The sequence below is a fragment of the Rhinolophus sinicus genome, chromosome 17 (genome assembly GCF_057876585.1).
Source record: "Rhinolophus sinicus isolate RSI-liver-muscle chromosome 17, RSI-T2T, whole genome shotgun sequence".
Taxonomy (NCBI): domain Eukaryota; kingdom Metazoa; phylum Chordata; class Mammalia; order Chiroptera; family Rhinolophidae; genus Rhinolophus; species Rhinolophus sinicus.
The window spans coordinates 184,792,234-184,816,500 of record NC_142517.1 but is presented as its reverse complement, the minus strand read 5'-3'; the positions used below and the strand labels follow the sequence as shown (position 1 = coordinate 184,816,500).

The window sequence follows — 24,267 nt, the reverse complement described above, 5'->3', positions numbered from 1 at the left end:
CGGGAGAAGTCAGGAGAAAGAAAGGGAGGGGAGGGTTGGGAAGTAGCGTCCGGTCCGTCAGCGCAGACAGCTCTGCCAAACCTCCGACTCCCCCAGTCCCGCCGCCGCTGAGAGCCCTACAGGGCGAGGAGGGTAGTCCACAAAGTGCTGGAGCAGAGGGGAGAAAATTCAAAACGAGTCTACTCAACCTCGTCTTGGCTCCGAGGCCCCGCCATGGAGACGAGCACAATGCGCAGGCGCACCCCCACTGAGAGCGCGCAGCACGTTACCATGCGATAAGACCACTATCGGCCACCGTTGTAGGTTTCCTTTTTTTTATTTATATATATTCCTTCTTATCAGGATTTCCAACGTGAAGCTAGAAGCGAGAGGCCACGAAAAATCTCGGTAGAGTGAAGTTCTGATTGGGACTATGCGTGAGAAAATAATCCCGGAACGGCTTTAGTAAAGACAGAAAATATGATAGATATAGGGCTGGAATCGAGAAGGTTAATGAAAGGAAGATATCCTGAGGGCGGCGTGGCAAAAGACTACAATTCCCAGTGGTCACAGCGTCTGAGAAGCGCTTTCTGGGGGTTGTAGTGTCTAGGAGCTGTGTTTGAAGTATCAGGTCTAAAGACAGCATCTTGAATTTAAAAAAAGAGAACAGATTTGAATTGGGCCTTTCTGTGTCTTCATGCTCGTTTACAGGCCTAAGTATATTAAAAGAAATCCAAAACGATTAAAGGGACATGCTGTCTTTAAGATTATGCTTTCCTAATCGATGATTCCTAAATCTATGAATAGGTAGTTAATGTTTGTGGGCTGGGTCTCGGTAGAAGGACAGCCTCGTGGTCTCTCTCTGGTGAGGAGGCCTGAGGAGGGAAAGCGGAATCCAAGTCTTGGACTGCAGTTCTGCTTTCCTGTGCAGTCTAATTTTGAGCTGCTTCTTTTTGTAGTCCTAAGGGACCAGAGCACCCGTTGTCTGACCATTACCCCGTACGTTTCTGTAGGCAAGTCTTGCGTGTGCTCTCCGCCATGGCTCAGCTCCAGACACGCTTCTTCACTGACAACAAGAAGTAAGTACGCGCCCTCCCCTTCTCTCCCCTACCTGGGAACCTTTCCAAGGGCCCCTTCGGTGTGACCTTCTGGATCCCTCGTTGTCTTTGCCGTATTCACTTTCACGTTCCCCTCCCCCCCCACACACACACACTTTTTTTTTCTTTTGTTTTTTTTGCTGGACTCCTTGTTTGAGCGTGTTTTCCGCTCACGTGGAAGTGGTACCTTCAGGATTTCTTAGGGACCGACCTCCGATATCACCTCCTTTCTGCCTAGCTTCTCAGGCTCAGTATAATTTGAATTGTGAGTGTAGAGGGGCCTCCAGGGCTTTAGGTTTGTTTCCTGAATGAAGCACTTAATGTAATTTAACAATGAGCAAAGGACAAAAGCGTTACAGACTGCCTGCTGGTGGTGTTTCACAATTTCTGAAAATATCTTTTGGTTTTTTTTAAGTAGGTGATAGACGATGCTTTCCTAAACTAGGCTAGAAAGGGGAGCTCTAAAGAGAGGTTTGGTAGAACTGATTTTTGATAAGAGTGAGATCAGTTGTTAACAGATTTGTGTATTTATATAGATGTATATGTATGTGTGTATATATGTGTGTATGTATATATGTACATACGTAAACATTTTTACCAATAGTCTCCAGGTCTGTAGCATTCATTTGAAATCTAATTATGTCTTGTGGTATATTTGTAGCTTTATGAGTTGACCTGGTAAGTCATATTCACTCCTCTTGTGTTGTTGCTTACAGTGCACATAAATTGTGTTATCAATGCATATGAGTATATATACTTAGTCTACATACATCTCATGAAATGTGGTGATGCAATAACATGGCCACTGTATTTTTCCTAGTTGAAATTTTTGTTGAGATTATTGTTGACTCACATGAAGTATTAACAAATAATAGAACACTGCATTTTAACCCCAGAGATAACATAATGTCACGTATATGTGTGTGTATATATATTTAGATTCTCCAAAAATATATTCTGGTCAATTAAATGAAGGGGTAAAATAGTTTTATTCACACATATGTATATAATTTACAAATATATTTATTTGTGTACATGTGAATTTTGCTACCTTCCCCCACCCCATTTTACTGACTAAAATGGTAAGGGATAGGAAGCATGAAAAGATTTAATTTCTAGGTTTTCTTACCTTTTAGAGAATCTAAATAACTGCTTTTTTGGCATGATAAATATATAATTATTGCCTTACTACTCAACATCAACATCAGCATAACTTAGGAGTTTCTTAGGAAAAGCAGAATCTCAGACTCCACCCCAGACCTGTTTATTTAGACAAGATCTACATTTTGACAAGATTGAAACCCCACCACCACTGTGGCAAAGAGACTTATTGTAGCATGACTTGATGAGCCCTGTAGATTCTGCCTTAACACCTTTTGAAACTTTTCTATTCCTCACAAATACAGCCTTAATTCAGGCCTTATGGGAATTTTTTGTTTTTGGTAACAACTTTGAGATGTAATTCACATACAATAGAATTTAATATGTAACGTGTCCATTTCAGTGGTTTTGAGTATATTTGCAGAATTATGCAACCATCACTACAAGTCAATTTTAGAACATGTTTCATTACCCTTTAACTGTTACCTTCAGTCCTTCCAATTCCTCAGCCCTAAGCCCTAAGCCCTAATTGATTAGATTAGCCCTAAGCAAACACTAATCTACTTCCTGTCTCTGTAGATTTGTCTGTTCTGGACATTTCATATAAGGGGGATTATATAACATGTGGTCTTTTGTGATTGGCTTCAGGGGTCATCCATCCAAGTTGATGGACATTTAGGTTGTTTCAACCTTTTGGCTATTATGAATAGTGGTGATGTGAACATTTATGTAAAAGTTTTTGTGTGTATATATTTTCATTTCTCTTGGATATATACTTAGGAGTGCAGTTCATAGATCAAATGGTAATTCCATGTTTAACTTTTCAAGGAACTGCCAGGTGTTTCCAAAGCAATCTTACCATTTTACATTTCCCACCAGCAATGAATAAGGGTTTAATTTCTCCACATTTTCCCAACATTTATTATCTATCTTTTCTTTGGTCACTATTTAGAGCAAAATCACAGTTTCTGGAATAGGCAGTTTAGTAACTCTTAGCTACTGTTTTGCTGCTCTCCCTGCTTTCCTGCACCCCTTCTTCCTGTCTGCCCCTTTCACCTGGCAAAAACTCACATTTCTACATGTAGCTTAAGAACGATCTTCTTTGTGCATCCTTTCAGACCCTGCTCTCTCATCCTTTTCTGTGGTTGAAATGACTTACGGCTTCTTTGCTTTCCCAATTTATATATTATGACATTGTTTTTATATAGTTTCATTTTATTTGATTACCAGACTTTCACCTTTTTTTGAGAACAGAGACCACGTCTTAATTCATTTTTGTCAACCCCATGTAGCAAAATGTCTGGCATGTATTAGATAGTACTTAGTAAATGTTTGTTGAATGAATAAATTCACATTCGTTAAAATATCTGTAGACTTGATATTGACATTTCATTTCCTTTTTATAGATATGCGGTAGATGATGTTCCCTTCTCAATCCCTGCAGCCTCTGAAATTGCTGACCTTAGTAACATCATCAATAAATTGCTGGAGGCCAAAAATGGTGGGTATATATGTTCTGAAAAGTTAGGAGAGGGAACGATACCACTAACTACACTAAAATAAATCACCTTTTAATTTTGTTTCTTTTTTTGGCCTTATTTTATAATGCATTTTATAATGGGAAGCTTTATTAATCATAAGGGTTTCCCTGCTATATGATACTTTGAAAAAGGCTTTGAAATAAAAGTTGTCAGAAAATATTTCAGTTTAATCTGTTTTTAAGACAATATGGAGATAAGGTGGTTGAGATTTATAAATAAAGATTTTAGTATAATAGTTATGATATAGAGGTAATCAAGACATTGTGATTGTGCTAAAGAGGGCTGAGTTGGGTAGGCATAGAACAAGCATCTTGATGCTGGGCCCCACTTGCTATATTTCTACGAAGCAAGTGGCAGTATCAGTATTTGAGTATTTATGTTGTGTAATAACAAATGTCAATATTAATACTGGTATTTTTTTACGTTTTTAGAATTCATAAAATTCATGGATAAAACAAACATTTGTTAACATGCAAGAGTTTCAAGTAAGACATTTACAAAGATTTAAATGTTAAACACGTGCTAGGTGTGAATATAAATTATTAGCCCATAAAATTAATAAGAACAATGTATGCAAAAATAGTGGTTAACCAAGATTAGCCATAAATTGATCATTGGAGTTGGGTGACAGGTATATGAACGTTTATTAAAAGGCTTATTCTCTACTTTTGCATATATTTGAAATTTTATATAATATGTTTTAAAAAGTAAAACCATAAATAAAATAGATTTAAACATAAAAAATTAAAAAATAACAAAGTGTGATCTTTAAAAACAAAATTTGTCAATGGAGACACGTTTAGAGGCAAGCATATTTTTAAGCAGATGTTTCTAATATTTCAAAGCTTTTTTGATTCGACCTTAGTTGGAGGAATGGGGAGGTGAAAGTTATAAACTAATGCCTATATTTTCTCCTTCATCTTCAAATAATCCCATAACTTTTTTGTTAAATATAAGATGATGTTTTTGAACAACTGTTTTCGGTGGCACAGGGTCTGCAATCTTTCCATTGCTACTGTGTGTTTCCCCGAAAATAAGACCTAGCCAGACAATCAGCTCTAATGCGTCTTTTGGAGCAAAAATTAATATAAGACCGGGTCTTATATAATACCTGGTCTTATATTATAGCAAAATAAGACTGGGTCTTATATTAATTTTTGCTTCAAAAGACACATTAGAGCTGATTGTCTGGCTAGGTCTTATTTTTAGGGAAACAACGGTAGCAAGCTGTAGTTCTTGATTCAGAGCTATTCACATAGCATTTCTTACTGGTCTTTGTCTTTACTTCCATCGTGGATGTATAGAGATTCTGATGCATAGTTACTTTTCTAAATTTCAAAAATGTCATATATTCTACCTATTGAAAAAGTTTTGGAACTAGAATACGAATTATTTTTGCAATTAGAACTTTTGCAATACTAGTATATGGTTTTTGTTGTCACCCAAATAGTTGCATATTTTCTAAACTTGTAGATGAACATTGGTTTATCTTTTTGTATAAACTGAATAACTGAGTCATTGCTCTTGAGTTGAAGATGCAAATTATTCAGATTTTTTAAAAGTAACAATCCAAATAGTCAATGAGGGAATTCTTTCAGGAGGATTATATCTAATAAATGCAGAAAGAATGAAGAATTTGTAGCATATTGTAACTCCAAAAGAAATAACAGGTTTAAGTAGTGATTATCAATAGCTGTTAAAACCATTAATAAGGTAAAAGGCTGATAGAGAACATGATGGATGGGATCAGATTGACATCATCTGAGCCCAGAGGTGGAGCTTAATAGCATAAAGAGACACAATGAGATAACATGCTTCCTGGTGTGATACAATAGGAAATATACAATATTGTAAGTATTCTTGCACTTCCCGCCAAAAAGCAAACACCAAGTGTTTAGGTCTGTCTTGTGTACAGGGTATATAGGTGGTAGAGGAACATATTAAAGGACACGTGGAAATGTAGTCAAACAAACTGAGCATGTAAGAAATATTAAGAGACAGATACTCAGTTTCTTCAACAAATAAGTGAATGGCAAGGGAAAGAAAGGAACTGTAAAAGATTAAATAAAAAGATTAAATAAAACATTAATCAAATATAAGGTGTGGACTTTGGATGCTGATTCTAAAAAGGTCACTAAAAATATTTTATGAATTAAGGAAATATGAACATTGGCTTTTGATATTCAAACAAATATTAAATATTTTAACATGTGACTTTTTTTTAAGTCCTTATATTTAGAGATATACACTAAAGCATTTACAAAATGATAACCATATTTGAGGTTTGCTTTAAAATAAACTAGTGGGGGAGTAGAGGGAGGAGTATAGATGATTGTCCGTGAGTATTGTCAGTGTGTGATGGGAATGGGGATTCATTATATTATTTCTTCTTATGTATATGTTTGAAATTTTTCATAGAAAAAAAAGGTTTTTAAAAAAATTAATTACCAACAACTAACAAAAACATACCAACAGAACAAAGTATTTATGTTCTTAAAAATCACATAGTATACTGGAATACATGGCCTGATTACGCCATGGATTCTGGAGAAACTCAGAGGCCACACTGGGGGATAGTAAGTACCTTTGGTTTTGGGGTCTCATACCTCTGCCAATACCACTTCAGGGCCTAAGAGTAATGATCGTATTATGTGTTTTTTTTTTAGGGTTCCACAAACATGTGGAGTTTGATTTCCTTATCAAGGGCCAGTTTCTGCGAATGCCCTTGGTCAAACACATGGAACTGGAAAACATCTCATCAGTAAGTTCAAATGCTTACCTGCTGTATTTTATGGAAGGTATTATCAGATAATGTAGGTAAACTGGATTTAAAATCAGCCTAAATCTAAATCAGCAACCAAGATACTTTTATTTTTTCCTACAAATTTGAATTTCAGTTTCTGTATGTTCAATTTTGAAATCCCCTCTTCTGAATATGTATTATTCAACAAATGCAGATGAATGAATACAGAAAGATACCTTCATATTTGTGGAAGAATTGTCAAGAAAGGGAAAAGCAAATATATATTTCCTATTAATAAAGGTGTACAAAATGATTATGCACGTAATAAAAAATTATGGGTTAGGTTATTGTGATTTATAATGATTTCCCCCCTTCTACTTTTGAAACTTTCCTTAATATCTCTCTTATAACTTAAAATATAATTTATAATTGCTTTTATAATTTTGGGTGCAATTTTTAGGACTATGGTAAAATATACATAAAATGTGTCATTTTAACCATTTTTAAGTGTACAATTCAGTGGCATTAACTACATTCTGACTCTTATGCAATCATCACTACTATCCACTTCCGTAATTTTTTCATCATCCCAAACAAAAGCTCTATACCCATTTAACAATATGCCTTTATGATTTTATAATTCAAAGTTTCTTATATTCTTTTATTCCCACTTTTAGTATAAGTTTTCCAAAGTCATTAATATTTCTTACTGTTACTCTGTGTAGATCAGATAAAGTTTTTTACCTTTTGTGTGGCTCCAAATTTTCTGGGTTATGAAGGGGACGTACATGAAGGAGATACATTAAACGGGTCCTTTATCTTCATAAGTTACCATTTTAAAACTACACCACCTGATTGATTTCTGGTTTCTCTCTGTAACTAGGAAGAGGTTGTGGAACTAGAATACGTGGAGAAGTACACCGCACCTCAGCCAGAGCAATGCTTATTCCACGATGACTGGATCAGTTCAATCAAAGGGGCAGAAGAATGGTATTGCCAGACAGATGTTCTTGTATCTGTTTTCTCATGCCACTTCCATCAATCTTTTTAAGTGCACTGTGAGAATATTCTTCTCTGATTTCTCTGTTCGTTGTAAAAGTAATTTGTGATATCTGTATCAGTGACCATGCCAAAGATTTTTACATTCAGTGTAGTCGAGAAGAAACATATCTATTAATCAGTTTTCTGTGTCAAGATGTTGTAGTGACATTTGTATTCTGAACAAGTCAAGTGTCAGGGTGTTTGATTTGTGTATGTTGCTTTTAAGACCAAGGATATAATTTGTTTCATAGAGGGGAAAAAATCTTTTTATAGCCATCTATAGATCTCCTAGCCTACTATCATGAATATGCAGATCATGCTATTTTAGGGCTAAAAAGGGCAGACTAGAATCAAGATATGGATGGCTCTGAGCAAATGCTCACTGGCCTTGTAGAAAAATATTTCAGGAGTGGTATATAGTGGGAGCTTACTTCCAAAGAATGTTTCCCTGAAGTTATTACACAAAGTTGCTTTTACTTTTACTGGTTTTATTTTTATATTACTGTAAATGATTTTTCTGTTTTTTTCTATTTATCGTTTTTCATTGGTTAAATACAAAGGACTGTTAGGCTTTACAAGCAATTTGCTTAGCTTTCCTAAGACTTGTAGTGTTTATAACAATAATAAAAATGAAATATTGGGTCCATCAGTAATTTTTTATTTTTAGCAGGTCAGGCAAAGCCAAATGTAACATCTTCTGATCTACTCTAGTGTGTTTTGAAATCTTAATCTTCATATTAAAGAAGAGTTTAAAAGTGTAATCCTCAAGGTTTACTTTGTCATAATTGATTTCAGTTTGGAAAAGCTGCTTTTTGTATTTCATTGGATTTTTTTCCCCTCAGGATCTTGACTGGTTCTTATGATAAGACTTCTCGGATCTGGTCCTTGGAAGGGAAGTCAATAATGACAATTGTGGGACATACAGATGTTGTAAAAGATGTGGCCTGGGTGAAAAAAGGTAAGGACTGCTGAAACTGAGAGGAATCATCCTGGACAGAGAACTGGAAATAAGCCATTTTCAGTCTGAGGGCAGAACGTGGACAGGGTAGGAAATGTCTCGTGCCTCAGTTATTTTGAGGTCTTGTAAAAATATAGTGTTCAAGAGGAAAAGGATTACGAATATATAAAAAAATTCATAAGTTAATAGAAGTGAATCCTTACTAAAATTATAATACATTTTCAAGTTAACATTGAGTATGTTAAACTTATGTTTTAGAGTATTTTTAAAGAATCTTCCCTTTATACCTTAAGTTAGCTTTCTTTCCAAGCTGGCTATATGAGTTGTTTTTTTATGTTTTTACATTTTTCTCAACAACAATAAATTCAATTCTTCAGTTTCAGAATACAATATTTAACTTTTTTGAACTGATTTGTTTCTTATTCTTCTTTCCTCAGATAATTTGTCTTGCCTACTACTGAGTGCCTCTATGGATCAGACTATACTCTTATGGGAGTGGAATGTAGAGAGAAACAAAGTAAAAGCCCTACACTGCTGCAGAGGTCATGCTGGAAGTGTGGATTCTATAGCTGTTGATAGCACAGGAACTAAAGTAAGTTACTACTGTGTTGAATTAGACTTTGAACTTATATGCAAAAAATTTTTTTCTAATTATGTTCATTGTGATTTGCCTACTTTTATAAGAATTGGTGACCAAAGAATGTGATTTCAAATCAAAAAGTAAATACTCATACAATAAAAGACAGAGATTCACTTCCTTAGTCTTGGTATCTCTGGTTTAGAACTTTCATATTAATTGCAGAAATTTTAAGAAATCAGGTAATCCAGCACTTTCTTTCTGTAACCTTCTTAAATAACAGTGATTGACATTTTTAATCTTTCAGCTACTCATGGTGCTGTCATCAATTGAAAGTGTCTAGTTGAAAAAAAAAGTCTAGTTGATCATCTAATAAGCCTTAGCTTACACTAAGGTTAGTGTTAATATAGGCTGATTAATATAGGTTAATATTATTGCTGATGTACTCTTTATCATGACAAAATGGTACAAGTTAAAAGGAAACAAACCTGAGGGCAACTCTATTAACTTCTGAGAAATTATAAACTCTTACCATTTGAAAAGTCCCTAAACCACAATGGCGGATTCTGGATTTAAGAGTGTTTCTTCATCATTTCTTCACCAGTTAACATAACAGAGGACATGTGATGCATTCAGAGTTAAAGATTTATGATTATTAAGCCATAAAGGTTGACTTGTTGCCGAGTCCAAACTTAAGTGAATTAACTGTACCCTGTCGTGGCTATAAGACAAGACTTGTACTTTTTTCAGTTTAAAGTTTGTGAGATCCAAGTGAGGAGCAAACAACCACATGATGAGCAGGGTAATGAGGCATTTGGGTCTTAGGAACCGGGGAGTGGAGGCTTGAATGTGGCTAGCACACATTCTCCGTTTCTTGTCTACCCTAGTTGACTTTATTCTCACTTACCTTAAACTGGCTCTCCACATGGCAATAAAACCTGGCCTTCAATATTCTAAGGTTTTACATCCTGTACCATCTGTCCCTGGAAAAAGTAACTTCAACCCTCTGGAACACAAGTGTTCAAAAAAAGGTCCTGAAGGAGAATGAGGCCTATTGGTACAGTGTAGGTCAGTTGTCCACCCTGATTTAAGCAACTATGGCCAGGGCACAGGGCCACGTGAAAATGGCAGCTCCTTCAGTTGCCATGAGATTGAGGGTACAACTTTCAGAAGACTAGGAAGACAGGCAGATGGTACCATAGTAGTAAAAATTTCAGAGCAAAGTTAAGGTTTTAAGTTATTAAATAGAAAAAAACAAGGCAAATAATATGATGGATTATAGTATGCACTCTTTTTTCCTTCATATATATCTGTTTAGTTTTGCAGTGGCTCCTGGGATAAGATGCTAAAGATCTGGTCTACAGGTAAATCACATATTTCTTTTACTTTGACTTATTAATGATATTTCAAGAATTTCAGTGAAAGAATGCTTTTAACCCATATTTTGCCATTAAAATGGACCAGGGCTTTTTAGGACACAAAGGAGCATAGTATAGAGAAAAATTAGTATATTTTTTTGTGTTTCAAAATGTAATTCTATCCTACTGTCCCCTTATTTATTGGACAATGTCACTGAACTGCTATGTCAACAACATGTATGGTGCAATGGGACAACTGCCTTCGTTCTCGGAGTTCCCTTATTCAGGAACCTGGAAATGAACAAAAATACCTTCTGAGTAATTTGGATACACTTTAAACTGTTAGAGAAATTTCTTAGTTAAGCTGGCTTACTTTAAAACAAACAAACTTTTAATGCAATTTTACCATTCTTCTTACTTTGAAAATATAGATTAGAAGGAACAATTATAGGAGGAGGAAGGAGGAGGCAGGATTTCTAGAGGAAGGTGCATTGATAGTAGTAAGAAGACACTGAACGAAGAAAAGAGGAAAAAATCCCACGGATATTTAAGTTGTAAAAATAATATAGAATTATTTATTGCACAGGTAAACATATCAGAGTACCTGTTACTTCTGAGATAATTGCTGTATTACAGTATAATACCCTAAACACGTTCACAAAGTAGAGTTGGGGGGATCAGGAAAAGCTTAAGAGTTTTAAGTAATTATACATAAGATGGCAGGAAATATATAATCCATTTTAGTTGATTTTTCCAAAAATGCTTAAAACAGTTTTGAGACAGAAGGTGGTTAGTTTATACATTTTTCCCTTTGTGGAATGTTTTAATTTTTGATAGTTCTGGGTAAATGAGAAATGTGTATGATTTAAGGCATTTATAGTCTAGTTTGGGAAAAACTTTTAACATTCATAAAATAGTTACAAAACATTGATTTTCCATCTGGGTTTACTACTTGGCCAAAAGATGTGTAACAAAGATATTTTTTTAAAAAATCAAACAAAAGTTAACTATCCATGAAACACTTCTAATTTGTGATTAGAAAAGAATAAACATGGCTGGAATATATGTCCTTTTAACGTGTGACATTTCCTTCTTCATAATATAAATACAATCTGGTTGAACTACAATCTATGAGGCAATTTTTCATAGCTATGGTAAAGTAATGAATATTCATAATGGTGATCTTAAAGACATAGCAAGATGTCAAACTGGTGAGAGTCTAGGATTTTAATGTACTTTACTTTTTGCTTTCTTCTTTCGGAAGATTGGTAGCCACGTGTTGTTTTTATGTATAATTTTCTGTTAACCAAAATAAGGAGGAATATCTAGATGTTCCCTAGCCAGTTGAGATAATACAAAGAAAGTATAGACCCAGAAATGTACGAATTTGAGACTATCTGCAATTAATATTTACCATAAGTTTTAAAAATATCAAATCTAATTATCTGATCCAGTCCCTACAGATGAAGAAGAGGAAATGGAGGAATCTACAAATCGACCAAGAAAGAAACAGAAAACAGAGCAACTGGGACTAACACGGGTAAGTATTTGTGAGAACTGACTATACTTGGCTTAGGTCTGTATTGACAAATACACGGCGATTTAATACAGCCTTTCCTATTTAAATTTCCTTTTGTCTTGACTTGTTGCTTCAACCATAATTAGGTTTTCTTTCAGCAAATTTGTAAATTTTTATTATAAATACTGCTGTACTATGCTACATTTATCTGAGACATTGAACATAGTGGCATTGAGTCAGGATTACAGATTGCTGGGTTGATTATTTAGCTGTTATATTTGATCTAGTGTATTTTGAAGTAAGATGTTTCAGTTGTTAAAGCTTACACTAAAATGAAGCATCTCATGACTGTTTAATAATATTGTTTCATACATTGAGGATGGAATTCTCACTAGGGATGCTACTTATATCTACAACTAGAAATCAAGAGTTTAATTGGGATTTTGATTCCATCATTTAGCTACTAGATCTAATTAAAGCAAACTAAAAAATTTCATCTATATTCTTGTTCTGTTAAGTTAGGAAGATACTTGTCATAATATGATCTGACCTGTATTCATATACTTAATGATAAGGGCAATACTGAGTTAGGTTCAAGAAAACATTTTTCATTTATTTTCTACAACTGTAATGAATGTGCAATAAATTAAGCACACATTTGCACACTATTTCTTGTAATTACCAATAATAAGATACCTTAACAACAATTATTGAAAATGAGGATAAAGTGTGATCATAAATGATTCATCAAACTCATGTAAAATAAAATAAACAATAGCATTTACTGGTTCTAACAGAAAGTGGTGATTTATAATTTCTTAACACATTTAAACATGGACTGCTGAATTACAAGAGAAATGATCTGGCAGCAGCTCAGCTTCCTTATCACTTAGTCTGGTAGGACAAATTAAAGTTGTAAATACCTTCCTAATTGGATATTGTGCCAGTGGTAATTTATTGATGCATATCCCTGATCAGCCTTTAAATATATCTGAGAAGATTTCCTGAATTTTAAAAATGTTTTACACAGAAAGTAGCTTTTCTTTAACCTTTCTTTTAATTGAAGTTTGGCATACATGTAGATAATTGTACTGCTCAATGAATTTTTATCGTGTTTGCCCAAAAATAAGACCTAGCTGGACCATCAGGTCTAATGTGTCTTTTGGAGCAAAAATTAATATAAGACCTGGTATTATATTATATTATATTATATTATATTATATTATATTATATTATATTATATTATACCCGGTATTATATCATATCCAAGACCAGGTCTTATGGTATATAGTAAAATAAGACCGGGTCTCATATTAATTTTTGCTCCAAAAGATGCATTAGAGCTGATGGTCCGGCTAGGTCGTACTTTCGGGGAAACACGGTAGTTTTATAAACACCTACGTAATCACTATCCAAATCAAAACATTGAGAATTACCAACCTCCTAGATGCAATCAGTAGCCTCCAAAGTAAGTTGTGACTTACTCATCCTAGATTAGGTTCACCTTTGTAGTATCTATGAGATTCCTTTCATGCTGCTGCATGTAAGGGTTCTTCTCATTAATATATAGTATTCCATTGTATGAATATACCAGAATTTATCTGTTCTTTTGATGGACATTTAAGTTGTTCCCAGTTTTGACCACCATAAATAAAGTTGCTAAGTAAGTTCTTACACTTGTTTTTTGATGCACCTACACATGCAGTCATTTCTGCATGTGTAGAATTGCTGGGTCACAGGGCATGCACAAGTTCAGGTTTTTGAATGTTAGATACTGCCAAAAAGTTTTCCCAGATAGTTGTATCAGTTTATACTCCCCCTGACAGAGCATGAGAGAGTTACTTCACATGCTTACCAGTACTTGATATGGTCAATTGTTTAACACCATAACTGATTTTATTTTCCCACATAATGTATGTTTACATTTACTTACTTTTACAAAGTATATCATTTATAGACTTCTGGTTATGTGCAGTGGAATTTAAATCCCAGCCCTTTGATATCTAAATTATGAAGTGCCTATTCATGTTTTTAGCCCATTTTTCAAAAGTTGCCTATCTTTTTCTCATTGATTTGTAAGAATTCTTTATGTATTCTGGTTTCAAAATCTTTGCTGGATATATGTTATTATAAGCATTTTCTCCCACTGAGTGCCTTGCTGATAACTTCTGTTTTTAGGTATATACTTTTATAAGCTTGCATCCATTGTTGATGTTATTTGAGAGAAATCATAATATATTCACTTTCCCATAGGTTATTTTAGAAACCTTTGAAGTGCCATTTGAAGTGAAAATTGTGCTGCAATTAGAAATAATAGAAAAGGTTGGATTTTTAAGACCAAAATGATAAAAGACAAATATCAAAAATATTCTCTTTCTGGATTTCTATCTAGTACTTGATTTGTATTAATATGAGTAATGCTGCCAATCAGTTAATTTGTTATTTGTTTCATACATTAATACGCAGTAAGGTTTTCTCTCAAAATCACTTTTTTCTCAACAGTATTGCTCTACTGGAGTTTGCAGTAACAATGCGAAAGTAACAGTAACTTTACTACCTTTTTAAAAAAGTTTACATGTAGGAAATTCACTCTTTTTGGTGTATATCGCTTGAATTTTGATAAATGCATAGAATATAACTACTACATAATCAAGATACAGAACACTTCGTCACCACCTAAAACTTGTGTTGCCCATTGATAGTCATCCCTTCCCTTCTACCCCCTGCAACCACTGATCGGTTCTTCATTCATATAATTTTTCTTTTTCCAGAATATCATCTAAGTAGAATCATACAGTATGTAGACTTTTGCATCTGGCTTTTTTTTCACACAGCAAAATGTATTTGAGGTTCACCCTCCCCCCAGTTTTTTTGAGGGATGGTGGAAGAGATTCATTTAGGTTATTGGTTATAATGGTTTATTCGTTTAAAGTTGAGTAGTATTCTATTGTATAGATATACAACAATTGATTTAATCACTCATCAGTTGAAGGATATTTGGGTTATTTCCAGTTTTACAGTCATTAATAAAACTGCTATAATAAATTGTGGATAGGCTTCTATATGAGATTCCTTTACTTCTTTCAGGAAAATTTTAAAGCTGGAAGGAGAGCCCTTAGGAATCATTTGGTCCAGGAGTTGGCAAACTAGAACCCAATAGCCAGTTTGGCTATGGCCTATTTTGTGCTGCCGAATGCTAAGAATGATTTTTACATTTTAAAAAGGTTTTCAAAACAAAGAAGATAATGCAACAGAGACTATATGTGGCTTGGAAAAGCTAAAATATTTACTTTCTGAACCTTTACCAAAAAACTTTGCTGATCTCTTATCTATTATAGTATAACCCTTTCATATTGTAGATGAGGTAATAATATTTAAGGAGGCTAACTGTAACAGTTACAAAAGTAAATTACCTCATTTCAGAATTATTTCCATTTCTCACATGTTCCTTATATTTAAGACAGGCACTATACCTAGTTTGGGGATTTTAATTTGAGAGAGACAGTAGAGATTTTGGAGTATTAAATGAGCCACAGACATTATTTAAAAGGTTGGATGCTAAGGACATACAGTGGACCTATTGAAAGTAATTTACCTGTAAGAGTCATGTAGAAAATGGCAATCCCTTTACTCAAAACTAGACCTGATCCCAGAGCTTTATCTACTAACTTCTACATATAACATATTTGGCAACTGAAAGAATTGAGTTAATGTTAATATTAATACTCCTCAAAATGAAAAGTAGAACAGATGAGGAAGCAGCAGACTATAGTGGAAGAACTACAAACTTTGGAGAAATATTTGGGTTCAAACTTAAATATGTGGGTTATAAACTTTGACCTTGGGCAAGTAATCTTTCTCAGCTTCACTATCTTCATCTAAAAAACAGAAACAGAAATATCTGTCTTGATGTAAAGAAGAAATAAGGCAGGATATGAAAGCCAAAGCACCTGACAAACTATGTAGCATATGAGCTTCAGAAGTAATAACTACTGTTACTCTTTCAATTACTCTAAACTGAAAATGCTTTCCCTTTTGGATGTCTCATTTCTAGACTCCCATAGTGACCCTCTCTGGCCACAAGGAAGCAATTTCCTCAGTTCTCTGGTCAGATGCTGAAGAAATCTGCAGTGCATCTTGGGACCACACAATCAGAGTATGGGATGTTGAATCTGGCAGTCTTAAGTCAACTTTGGTAAGACTTACAAAGTCAGTGGTTCTCTGATTAACTTTGAGCTTTTAAATGATATACGTCTAGAGATGATTCCTTGTAGCCCACCATGGTTTACTGTCCTTCCCTCTATTTTTTGTGTTTTTTTCCAGACAGGAAATAAAGTGTTTAATTGTATATCCTATTCTCCGCTTTGTAAACGATTAGCTTCTGGAAGCACAGACAGGCACATCAGACTGTGGGATCCCCGAACTAAAGGTGAGTGTGTAAACCACTGGAGGAAAAATATGTGTAAATAACATCAATTTCTTCTCACTAGACTTATGTATAAAAAGATAATTTTCTACAGTTTTTTTTTTAATTTGTTCTGCCAGCTTCCCTTTTCTAAAATTCAATAATTGTTATCTTTTTTGCTTTTTTTCAGATGGTTCTCTGGTGTCGCTGTCCTTAACCTCACATACAGGCTGGGTCACTGCAGTAAAGTGGTCTCCTACCCACGAGCAGCAGCTGATTTCAGGTTCTTTGGATAACATTGTCAAGCTGTGGGATACAAGGAGGTAAATCCTATTTAGAAATACGTCAATTGCCTGTTGTATACAGAGAAAACGAAATGAATACTGAAATAATAAATATTGATTATCAAAAAGAAAAGTGAGGATCAAAGGAATTTTCATATTAATAATGTTGCTTTTTACAATCTGAAAGAACTGAATTGTGATAGTTTATCATTTGCCAAAAAAAGAAAAAAGTCACAAGTTTATAAAATCCATCTTTTTGACCTTGTTACATAAAACGGAAAAATAGTTTAGAAAAATTATCCTAACCTTAATGTAAATATAACTACAGAAGTAGAAGGCCAGTAGTCTCTGAATAAATGGAACTGTGATCAAATTATAAGTTATATGTTAATAGAAAGTTAAATAAAAATACATATTTTTAAAGATAACTGGATAATAAAGGTTTCTTTCTTACTCATGGGCTAGTGCTATGATACTATATGCAGAGTGCCCCCAATAAAATGCATACACAATTTATTTACATATTTTTACGAGTGGCATTAACCAAATTTGTTGTTTACCTTAAATCTGTTTTCTAATATCCTTATACTACATGATTTATTAATATCTAGAAGGTACATACATTTTCATTGGATCCTTTGTATAACAATTAGCATATAGTTTCTGATAACAGTAAGTGCTGTGATGAGAGTAAAGCAGAGTAAAGGGACACTTCTTTGGGGAAGGCCTCTCTTTGAAAGTGATATATTCTAGTAGTTAATTGAACAATGTGAAGACCCATGCACATATCATAGCAGAGGGAAAGCGGATACAATGGGGAAAATCTTGGCATATTGACAAAATAGCAGGAAAGCCAATGTTGATTCAGTGGAGTAAGCAAGGAAGAGAAAGGGGTGGGCCATGGGGCAGGTTAGTGGTTTTACTGAGCAAGACCTTGTAAGGCTGATAAGGAATTTGGGTTTCATTCTAAGTGTGATGAGGAAGGCTTTGGAAGTTTTTGAGCAGGCTAACAAGAATGAAAGCAGAGAGGCCTTTATTGTAATTCAAGAGAAAAAGAACAGTGATTTGGACTATGGGGGTAACATTAGCGATAAGTGGTTGAATTTTAGGTATATTTTGAAGAGAGATCTTTGGCAGGATTGGCTCATAAATATGGAGATAGAATTCTAGGATAATACCCATATTTTCTGCCTGAGCAATTACTGTGATGGGAAATAGAAAAAAGATGCTTATGAGAGCAAATCAAGGGTTTTGTTTTGGTTGTTTTAAATTTGTAGTGCCCATAACACATCCAGGTATCAGCTAACTGGATGTACATGACAAACTCACGGGAGGAGTTTAAGCTAAACATATAAACTTGGGAATTATCAGCATATAGATTGATAAAGGGTATATAAAGCCATGATTTGGAGGTAAAAATAAAGTAGTCATGAAAGTGTGAAAATGGGCCTAATTACAAAGTTTTCTAAATAAATAGCATTTTTCCCGAATATATTTGCTGTGGTAAATCTCTGTTGCCTACTAATGATATAAGGAATACAGAAGAGGTGGTTAAGTAAATATTCAGAATTTTAATATTAAGTGGTTATTGGGGCAAGGATGGTAAACTAAAGTTTGCAGAAAAGTGTAAGTGATTATTCATGTTTGTTTTAATACTATGAAATGCATATAACATGTTAATATTTTCATCTTTCAGTTGTAAGGCTCCTCTCTATGATTTGGCTGCTCATGAAGACAAAGTTCTGAGTGTGGACTGGACAGACACAGGGGTAAGGATTTATTAGTTATCTGGTGAAGAGGAAAATATATTATTAGAATAAATCTGGTATTTGTGTTTGCAGAGTTAATAGTTTCAATATACCTGATATTTATAATTTTATATTCTAAATTTCCCTTAATATTCATAAAATCTCACATCTCAAAACAAATTGTCCTTTAATATTAGGAATAGTAAAATTTGAAAACTTTGAAGCAGCTTTTTTCTCAGAAGTATTTTAATGAAATGTTTTAAGTCCATAAAGTTGCTCCTTTAGACTAATTGGATCAAAGTAGTTCCCATTTAGAAAAATCTTATATAAAAAATCTAGATTATAAAATGTTTAAAGAATTACAATTTAATTATGTTTATATATATATATATATATAAGCTTTTAATGCCTAAGAACTCTTTTCAAATATAGGTCCTAGGACTACTTGAATGATTTGTAATAGCCATTTACCCACAAATAACTAATGTACTATCTTTCAAAAACTTAATTTTCTTAAATAGGCAAAACTATATTACCTTTCAAACTTTTTAATGTTATTACATTTCTTAGCAAATACTTCATAGACGGTACAATAGCATGTTACACCTTAACCAAATTCAAATAACCACTTTTTAAGTTTTAATGTACTATATTGTAAAACAGTAGTGAAAATTGATGTGATCCGTCCATTTAAGCATTAACTCACAATGCAAGTTGACTGCTTATCCATAATTCTTTCTGTAACAGAATCACCATTTTTTACTTAGGTTTAGTTATTGTCTGAAATAACTGTATTTACTGTTATTTGTGTGTGTTTTTTGTTTTTTTTTTCCTCTCCCTTTATGCAGTTACTTCTGAGTGGAGGAGCAGACAATAAATTGTATTCCTATAGATACTCACCTACCACTTCCCATGTTGGGGCATGAAAATGAATGCTGAATTTGACTACAGAGATTATTTCTATAAATGTGACTGGTATATTCCTCAGATTACATCAATGCAGATCACCTTGATAATAGTTATCACTGTCATTTTTCTTTATTTTGTATTTATTATATAGCAGTTTGTGTTTATAAAATATAAAATGTGACCTGCATTCTCTACCTTATGCAAACTCTTGAAATTAAATTGAGTTTTTCATTTCTTTTTAAAGGTACTGTTTTAAATTAAGATTTGCTTTTGAAATACTATAAAAGCATATATTAAAAATACAGTAATTGTCCAGAAATTTATTTCTGATGGAGAAACTTAACATTTTTAAAGTTGGCTGTTTTTAAAAACCTAATAAATTTTAATACAGAAAAAAATTAGAAATACAGTTTGATTTTGGTAAAATAAGTGATGCCTAACTATAATAAGACTTTCTAGATACTCAGAACATTAAAACGTGTAGATATTGCCAATTTATTAAGAATGTTGAAATATTTTAACTGAAGTACTTCATATTAAAGATATGTCAGAATCCTTTAGAAACTTCATACAGATTTATGGTAACCAGGAATCTCTACCACACTTATCCTTGTATGTAGATAAGAATACATTCTTTAGACAAAACTTTTCAGTCAGTATTAGATACAAACAATCCACACATTTGAAGTAAATGTCTCTTAAAATGTGATTTCCATCTTAGTGGATTGGTATTCTTCAAGCAGAGCACTTCAGCTTCTTAGTAATATATGGGGAATCAGTTTGGTCTCATCATTAGACTTTAATGCAATATATCTCACATTAGATTCCTATCACAGAGGTCTAGGAAAAAGAGCTATTCTTGGCTGGAATTGAGAGCCACATCAACAGTGGAGTAAAGCAGGTGGGAATTTAGTTCTTTTGTGTGTGTGGCAGTCCAGAGGCAGTCCAGGGCTGATATAGTGGTTTTGTTCCACACTCCTTGGGGACATAGGCTCCTTCTTTCCCTATAATATGGTCCTCATTCTTACATAGACCAAGAGCTAGAGCTCCAGTTCATCATTTGGGGCATGTATTTTAATGCCCCAAAAGGGAATAAAGGTAATCAGAAAATTCACACCCAAAGTCTCTGTTTTTCTCATTTAGTGCACACTGGTGTAAATTGCATCATATCTGTAGGTTCTGAAAATCTTCTAATTCTCAGAGGACAGAGATATTTCTGTTCTGGATGGTCCCTGAATGAGTTATTTATCTTTCTTAACTCATCCAACCTGGGCTTCTCAAATGTAGTATGCATACATTAGATGGTTAAAGGTCAAGAGGCCTATTAGACAAAGGACAAAGAAGGAAGTAGCATTCTCAGCCCTGGTTCCAAGGCAGGATACATTCCTGGTTTAGGCATTCTCCCTTGGGATGGATGTAACTAACACTAGTGACCAAGTCTCTTGGAGAACAATTATCTGATTGATCTCTGCCAAACTTCTCTTCTTGTGTAACTCAAACAGGAAGAACATAGACGCCAATAGAAGCCTAGCAGACTCAGTCTTCTTAAAACATTACTCTCCTACCTTCCATCTGCCGCTGCCTTTTCTTCAAAAGTAGGAGTCTTTTTCAATGGTCCATTTTCTTCCATTTTAGTTACACCAGAGACAGGGCTTTACATGGATTTATTTATCCTGAGACTCCTTTGGAGAAATGAATGGAGCTGCTTTCCTAGCACTGGGAAAAGTTAGGAACCAGACAGTGCATTGTGTTCAGAACCTGCTAACCAGTACAGGGTCATTTATGCCATAGCAATGCAGTTCATAAACATGCTGATACTTGCTCTTACCTCATAAAAGTTGAAAGAAATTCCTTTCCTTATTGTTTAACAATAAACCTAATTTTAATATTAGGCTCAAAGTATACCTAATCGCTGAATAAGTCAGTTCAAGGAAAAAGGCTGAACTTCTACCATGTACCAGTATCTCCTCGGGTGGAGGAAACAGAAAAAAAACAAACACAAAAATGTATAAGACATGGATACTACCTTCAAAAAGATCACACTCTCACATGGGAGACACTGATTTAAAAATTAGTTACAAGAGGGCCAGCCCAGTGGCTCAGGCGGTTGGAGCTCCGTGCTCCTAACTCCGAAGGCTGCCGGTTCGATTCCCACATGGGCCAGTGGGCTTTCAACTACATGGTTGCCGGTTCAACTCGAATCCCGCAAGGGATGGTGGGCTGCACCCCCTGCAACTAGCAACAGCAACTGGAACTGGAGCTGAGCTGCGCCCTCCACAACTAAGACTGAAAGGACAACAACTTGACTTGGAAAAAATAAAAAATAAAAATTAGTTACAAGAGAGGCTTCTCAGGACCACATCAATTACAACTAAACTACAAAATAACCATCATTGAGAATCACCTGAAATCTTGCTGAACGGAAGCCCTACAACTAAAGACGTGCAGAAGAAGCCACCTCGAGATGGTAGAAGGGGCAGAGATGTGGAACAGCTGGGCTCACACCCAATTGTGACCATTAAAAATTGGGAGGGATTTCTCGGCTGCTGAGGTCCCCTCAGGGGAGCAAGGGGTCCCATCCCCTCCCCAGCCCAGTGTTCCAGTGCTGCGGAGAGAAGTCCCAATTCTGGCAATAAAACCAGCAGAGCTTGGCACTGAGTGACACGGCAGCTGGAGTCCCAGGTACTCCTCTTAAAGGGCCTGCGCATGGACTTACCTACTGACAGAATCACTCGCTCTGAGCTCCAGCGTTGGGGCAGCATCTGGAGATGCAGCAAGGACATACGAGGGGGAACTGAGTTATCTGGCATCAGGATGGGCTGGAGGGGCAGCTTTTTCCTTGACAGAGGAGCTGGTGGAGACCACTGTTTCTTTGATGAGCCCTCCCCTTCCAAGCGTGCAGATGCAGGCTGCCGCCATATCTGAGTCTCCATCAAGCTGGCTAACAACGCAATTCTTCACCATGCCCTGGTGATTTGAGACCCCATCCCACTCAACTTTTGGACACACCCAATCACTTCCAGTGGCTTTTCATACAAACCACCTGCCTTGGCTCATGCTGCAGACTTTTCTAGGGTCTCTCTAAAGGTTCACGGAACCCAGACAAGCAGCATCTGGCTTGAGTATGTCCTGTACCTTTGGCTGAGTAGCCCTAAGCTTGGCACTAGTGACAGCGAGCCTTGGATTGCAGCTTGGCCTCTCGAGGCACTTCCAAGCACGGCATGGGTGGCAGCCTTCTGCAGGTTTCTTTGTGGCTCCTGCTGGATGGCCCCAGGTGGGGCACGGGCTGTGACTGAGCTTGACCTGCAGCAGGTCCCCTCCCAGATGGCATGGGGCTGGTGCCCCCAGCAGCCAGCTTCGAAATGAGCTGGAGCATCACCCCGCTACCTCCAAGGATGACACACCCAGGGGGCAGATTGAGCAGGCACCAGAGCCTTGCTGAGGCAGATCCTGCTCTGTAGGGTCAACCCCTGCACCACAACTCCACTGTTCAAAGCCAGTCCTCAAAACCAGTTAGCCCGAGGGTCAATCCCTCCCACTGATGTGCAAATAGCAACCAAGGTTCAACTACAAGAGGAGGGCACACAACCCACACAAGGGACACACCTGGAGTGCACAGCTCAAGTGACCAGGAAGATTGTGCCACTGAGCCCCACAGCACACCTACTACATAAGGCCACTCTACTAAAACCAGGAGACATAGAAGCGCTGCCTAATACATAGAGACAAACACAGGGAGTCAGCCAAAATGGGGAGACAAACATGTCCCAAATAAAACAACAGAACAAAGGTCCAGGAAAAGAACTAAACAAAATGGAGACAAGTAATCTACTAGATGCAGAGTTCCAAACACTGGTCATAATAAGGATGCTCAGTGATCTCAGGGAGAACTTCAACAAAGAGACAGGAAACAAAAATGGAGATAGAAAACATAATTAAGAACCAGTCAGAAATAAAGAATATAATAACAGAAATGAAAAATACAGGGAATCAACAGTAGATTAGATGAAGCAGAGGATCAAGTCAGTGAGTTAGAAGATAAGGTAACAGAAAACACCCAACCAAAACAGCAAAAAGAAAAAAGAACCCCCAAAATTGAGAGTTAAGGGGCCTCTGGGACAACCTCAAATGTACCAACATTCGCATTATAGGGGTAGCAGGAGAAGAGAGAGAGCAAGGAATTGAAAAACTATTTGAAGAAATGACGACAGAAAACTTCCCTAACCTGGCAAAGAAAATAGAACACAAGCCCAGAAAGCGCAGTGAGTCCCAAACAAGATGAATCAAAACAGGTACACACCAAGACACAGAGAATCTTACAACCAGCAAGAGAAAAGCAGTTAGTTACCTACAAGGGGGCTCCCATAAGACTATCAGATGATTTCTCAACAGGAACTTTGCAGGCCAGAAGGGACTGGCACAAAGTATTCAACGTGATGAAAAGCAAGGATCTACAACCAAGATTACTCTACCCAGCAAGGCTATTATTTAAAGTCGAAGGACAGATAAAGAGCTTCCCAGACAAGGAAAAGCTAAAGGAGTTCATCACCATCAAACCAGTATTTCAAGAAATGTTACAGGGACTTATTTAAAACGAAAAATGTGTGTGTGTGTGTGTGTGTGTGTGTACACACATGTATATATATGAATAAAAAATGGCAATACCTACATACCTATCAACAATTACTTTCAATGGAAATGGAGTAAATGCTCCAGTCAAAAGAAGGGGAGCTGAATGGATAAGAAAACTAGACCCTTACATATGCTGCTTACAAGAGACTCATTTCAGATCGAAAGATATAAACAGACTGAAAGGGATGGAAAAAGATATTTTTATCTTTATATTTTACGATATCATGAAAATGGAAACAAATAAGAAGCTGCAGTAGCAATACTTAGACCACACAAAATAGACTTTAAAACAAAGACTGTAACAAGAGGCAAAGAAGGAGCCAGTAATCGCACTTCTGGATATTTATCTGAACAAACCCAAAATGCTGCTTTAAG

At 35.6% G+C, this 24,267-nt stretch overlaps 2 protein-coding genes across 7 annotated transcripts in view; one reads left to right on the top strand and one right to left on the bottom strand.

Moving 5' to 3' along the window:
- The window catches only part of CARF (calcium responsive transcription factor), a 62,652-nt gene extending 62,356 nt beyond the window's left edge, over window positions 1-296 (bottom strand). Inside the window, exon 1 of one of the 3 annotated variants that reach the window (XM_088793947.1) lies at window positions 189-296. The gene's annotated coding sequence lies outside the window, so the exon portion shown is untranslated. The remainder of the gene's footprint in view (window positions 1-188) is intronic. The other 2 variants (XM_088793948.1, XM_088793951.1) reach the window with 2 other exon arrangements.
- Window positions 174-19,562, top strand: WDR12 (WD repeat domain 12). 4 transcript variants are annotated; one of them, XM_074340462.2, is made up of 14 exons: window positions 174-299; window positions 993-1,058; window positions 3,584-3,678; window positions 6,385-6,479; window positions 7,345-7,451; window positions 8,345-8,460; window positions 8,898-9,052; window positions 10,356-10,401; window positions 11,850-11,935; window positions 15,969-16,109; window positions 16,238-16,343; window positions 16,510-16,642; window positions 18,300-18,372; window positions 19,200-19,562. In XM_074340462.2, exons 2-14 carry the CDS (start codon window positions 1,018-1,020, stop codon window positions 19,275-19,277), a joined length of 1,272 nt encoding a protein of 423 aa, XP_074196563.1. In that variant the 5' UTR covers window positions 174-299; window positions 993-1,017; the 3' UTR covers window positions 19,278-19,562. The 4 variants fall into 4 exon arrangements, with proteins under 4 accessions (XP_074196563.1, XP_074196570.1, XP_074196559.1 ...); XM_074340469.2 differs by having other exon boundaries at window positions 174-303; XM_074340458.2 differs by lacking the exon at window positions 174-299 and adding an exon at window positions 315-387.
- The last annotated feature ends 4,705 nt before the right edge of the window (window positions 19,563-24,267 follow it).

Coding starts and splice junctions, on each gene's coding strand:
- WDR12 (XM_074340453.2), top strand. CDS start 764: ATGATTCCTAAATCTATGAATAG. Junction 1,059..3,583: donor TTCTTCACTGACAACAAGAA/GTAAGTACGCGC, acceptor TCCTTTTTATAG/ATATGCGGTAGATGATGTTC. Junction 6,480..7,344: donor AACTGGAAAACATCTCATCA/GTAAGTTCAAAT, acceptor CTCTGTAACTAG/GAAGAGGTTGTGGAACTAGA.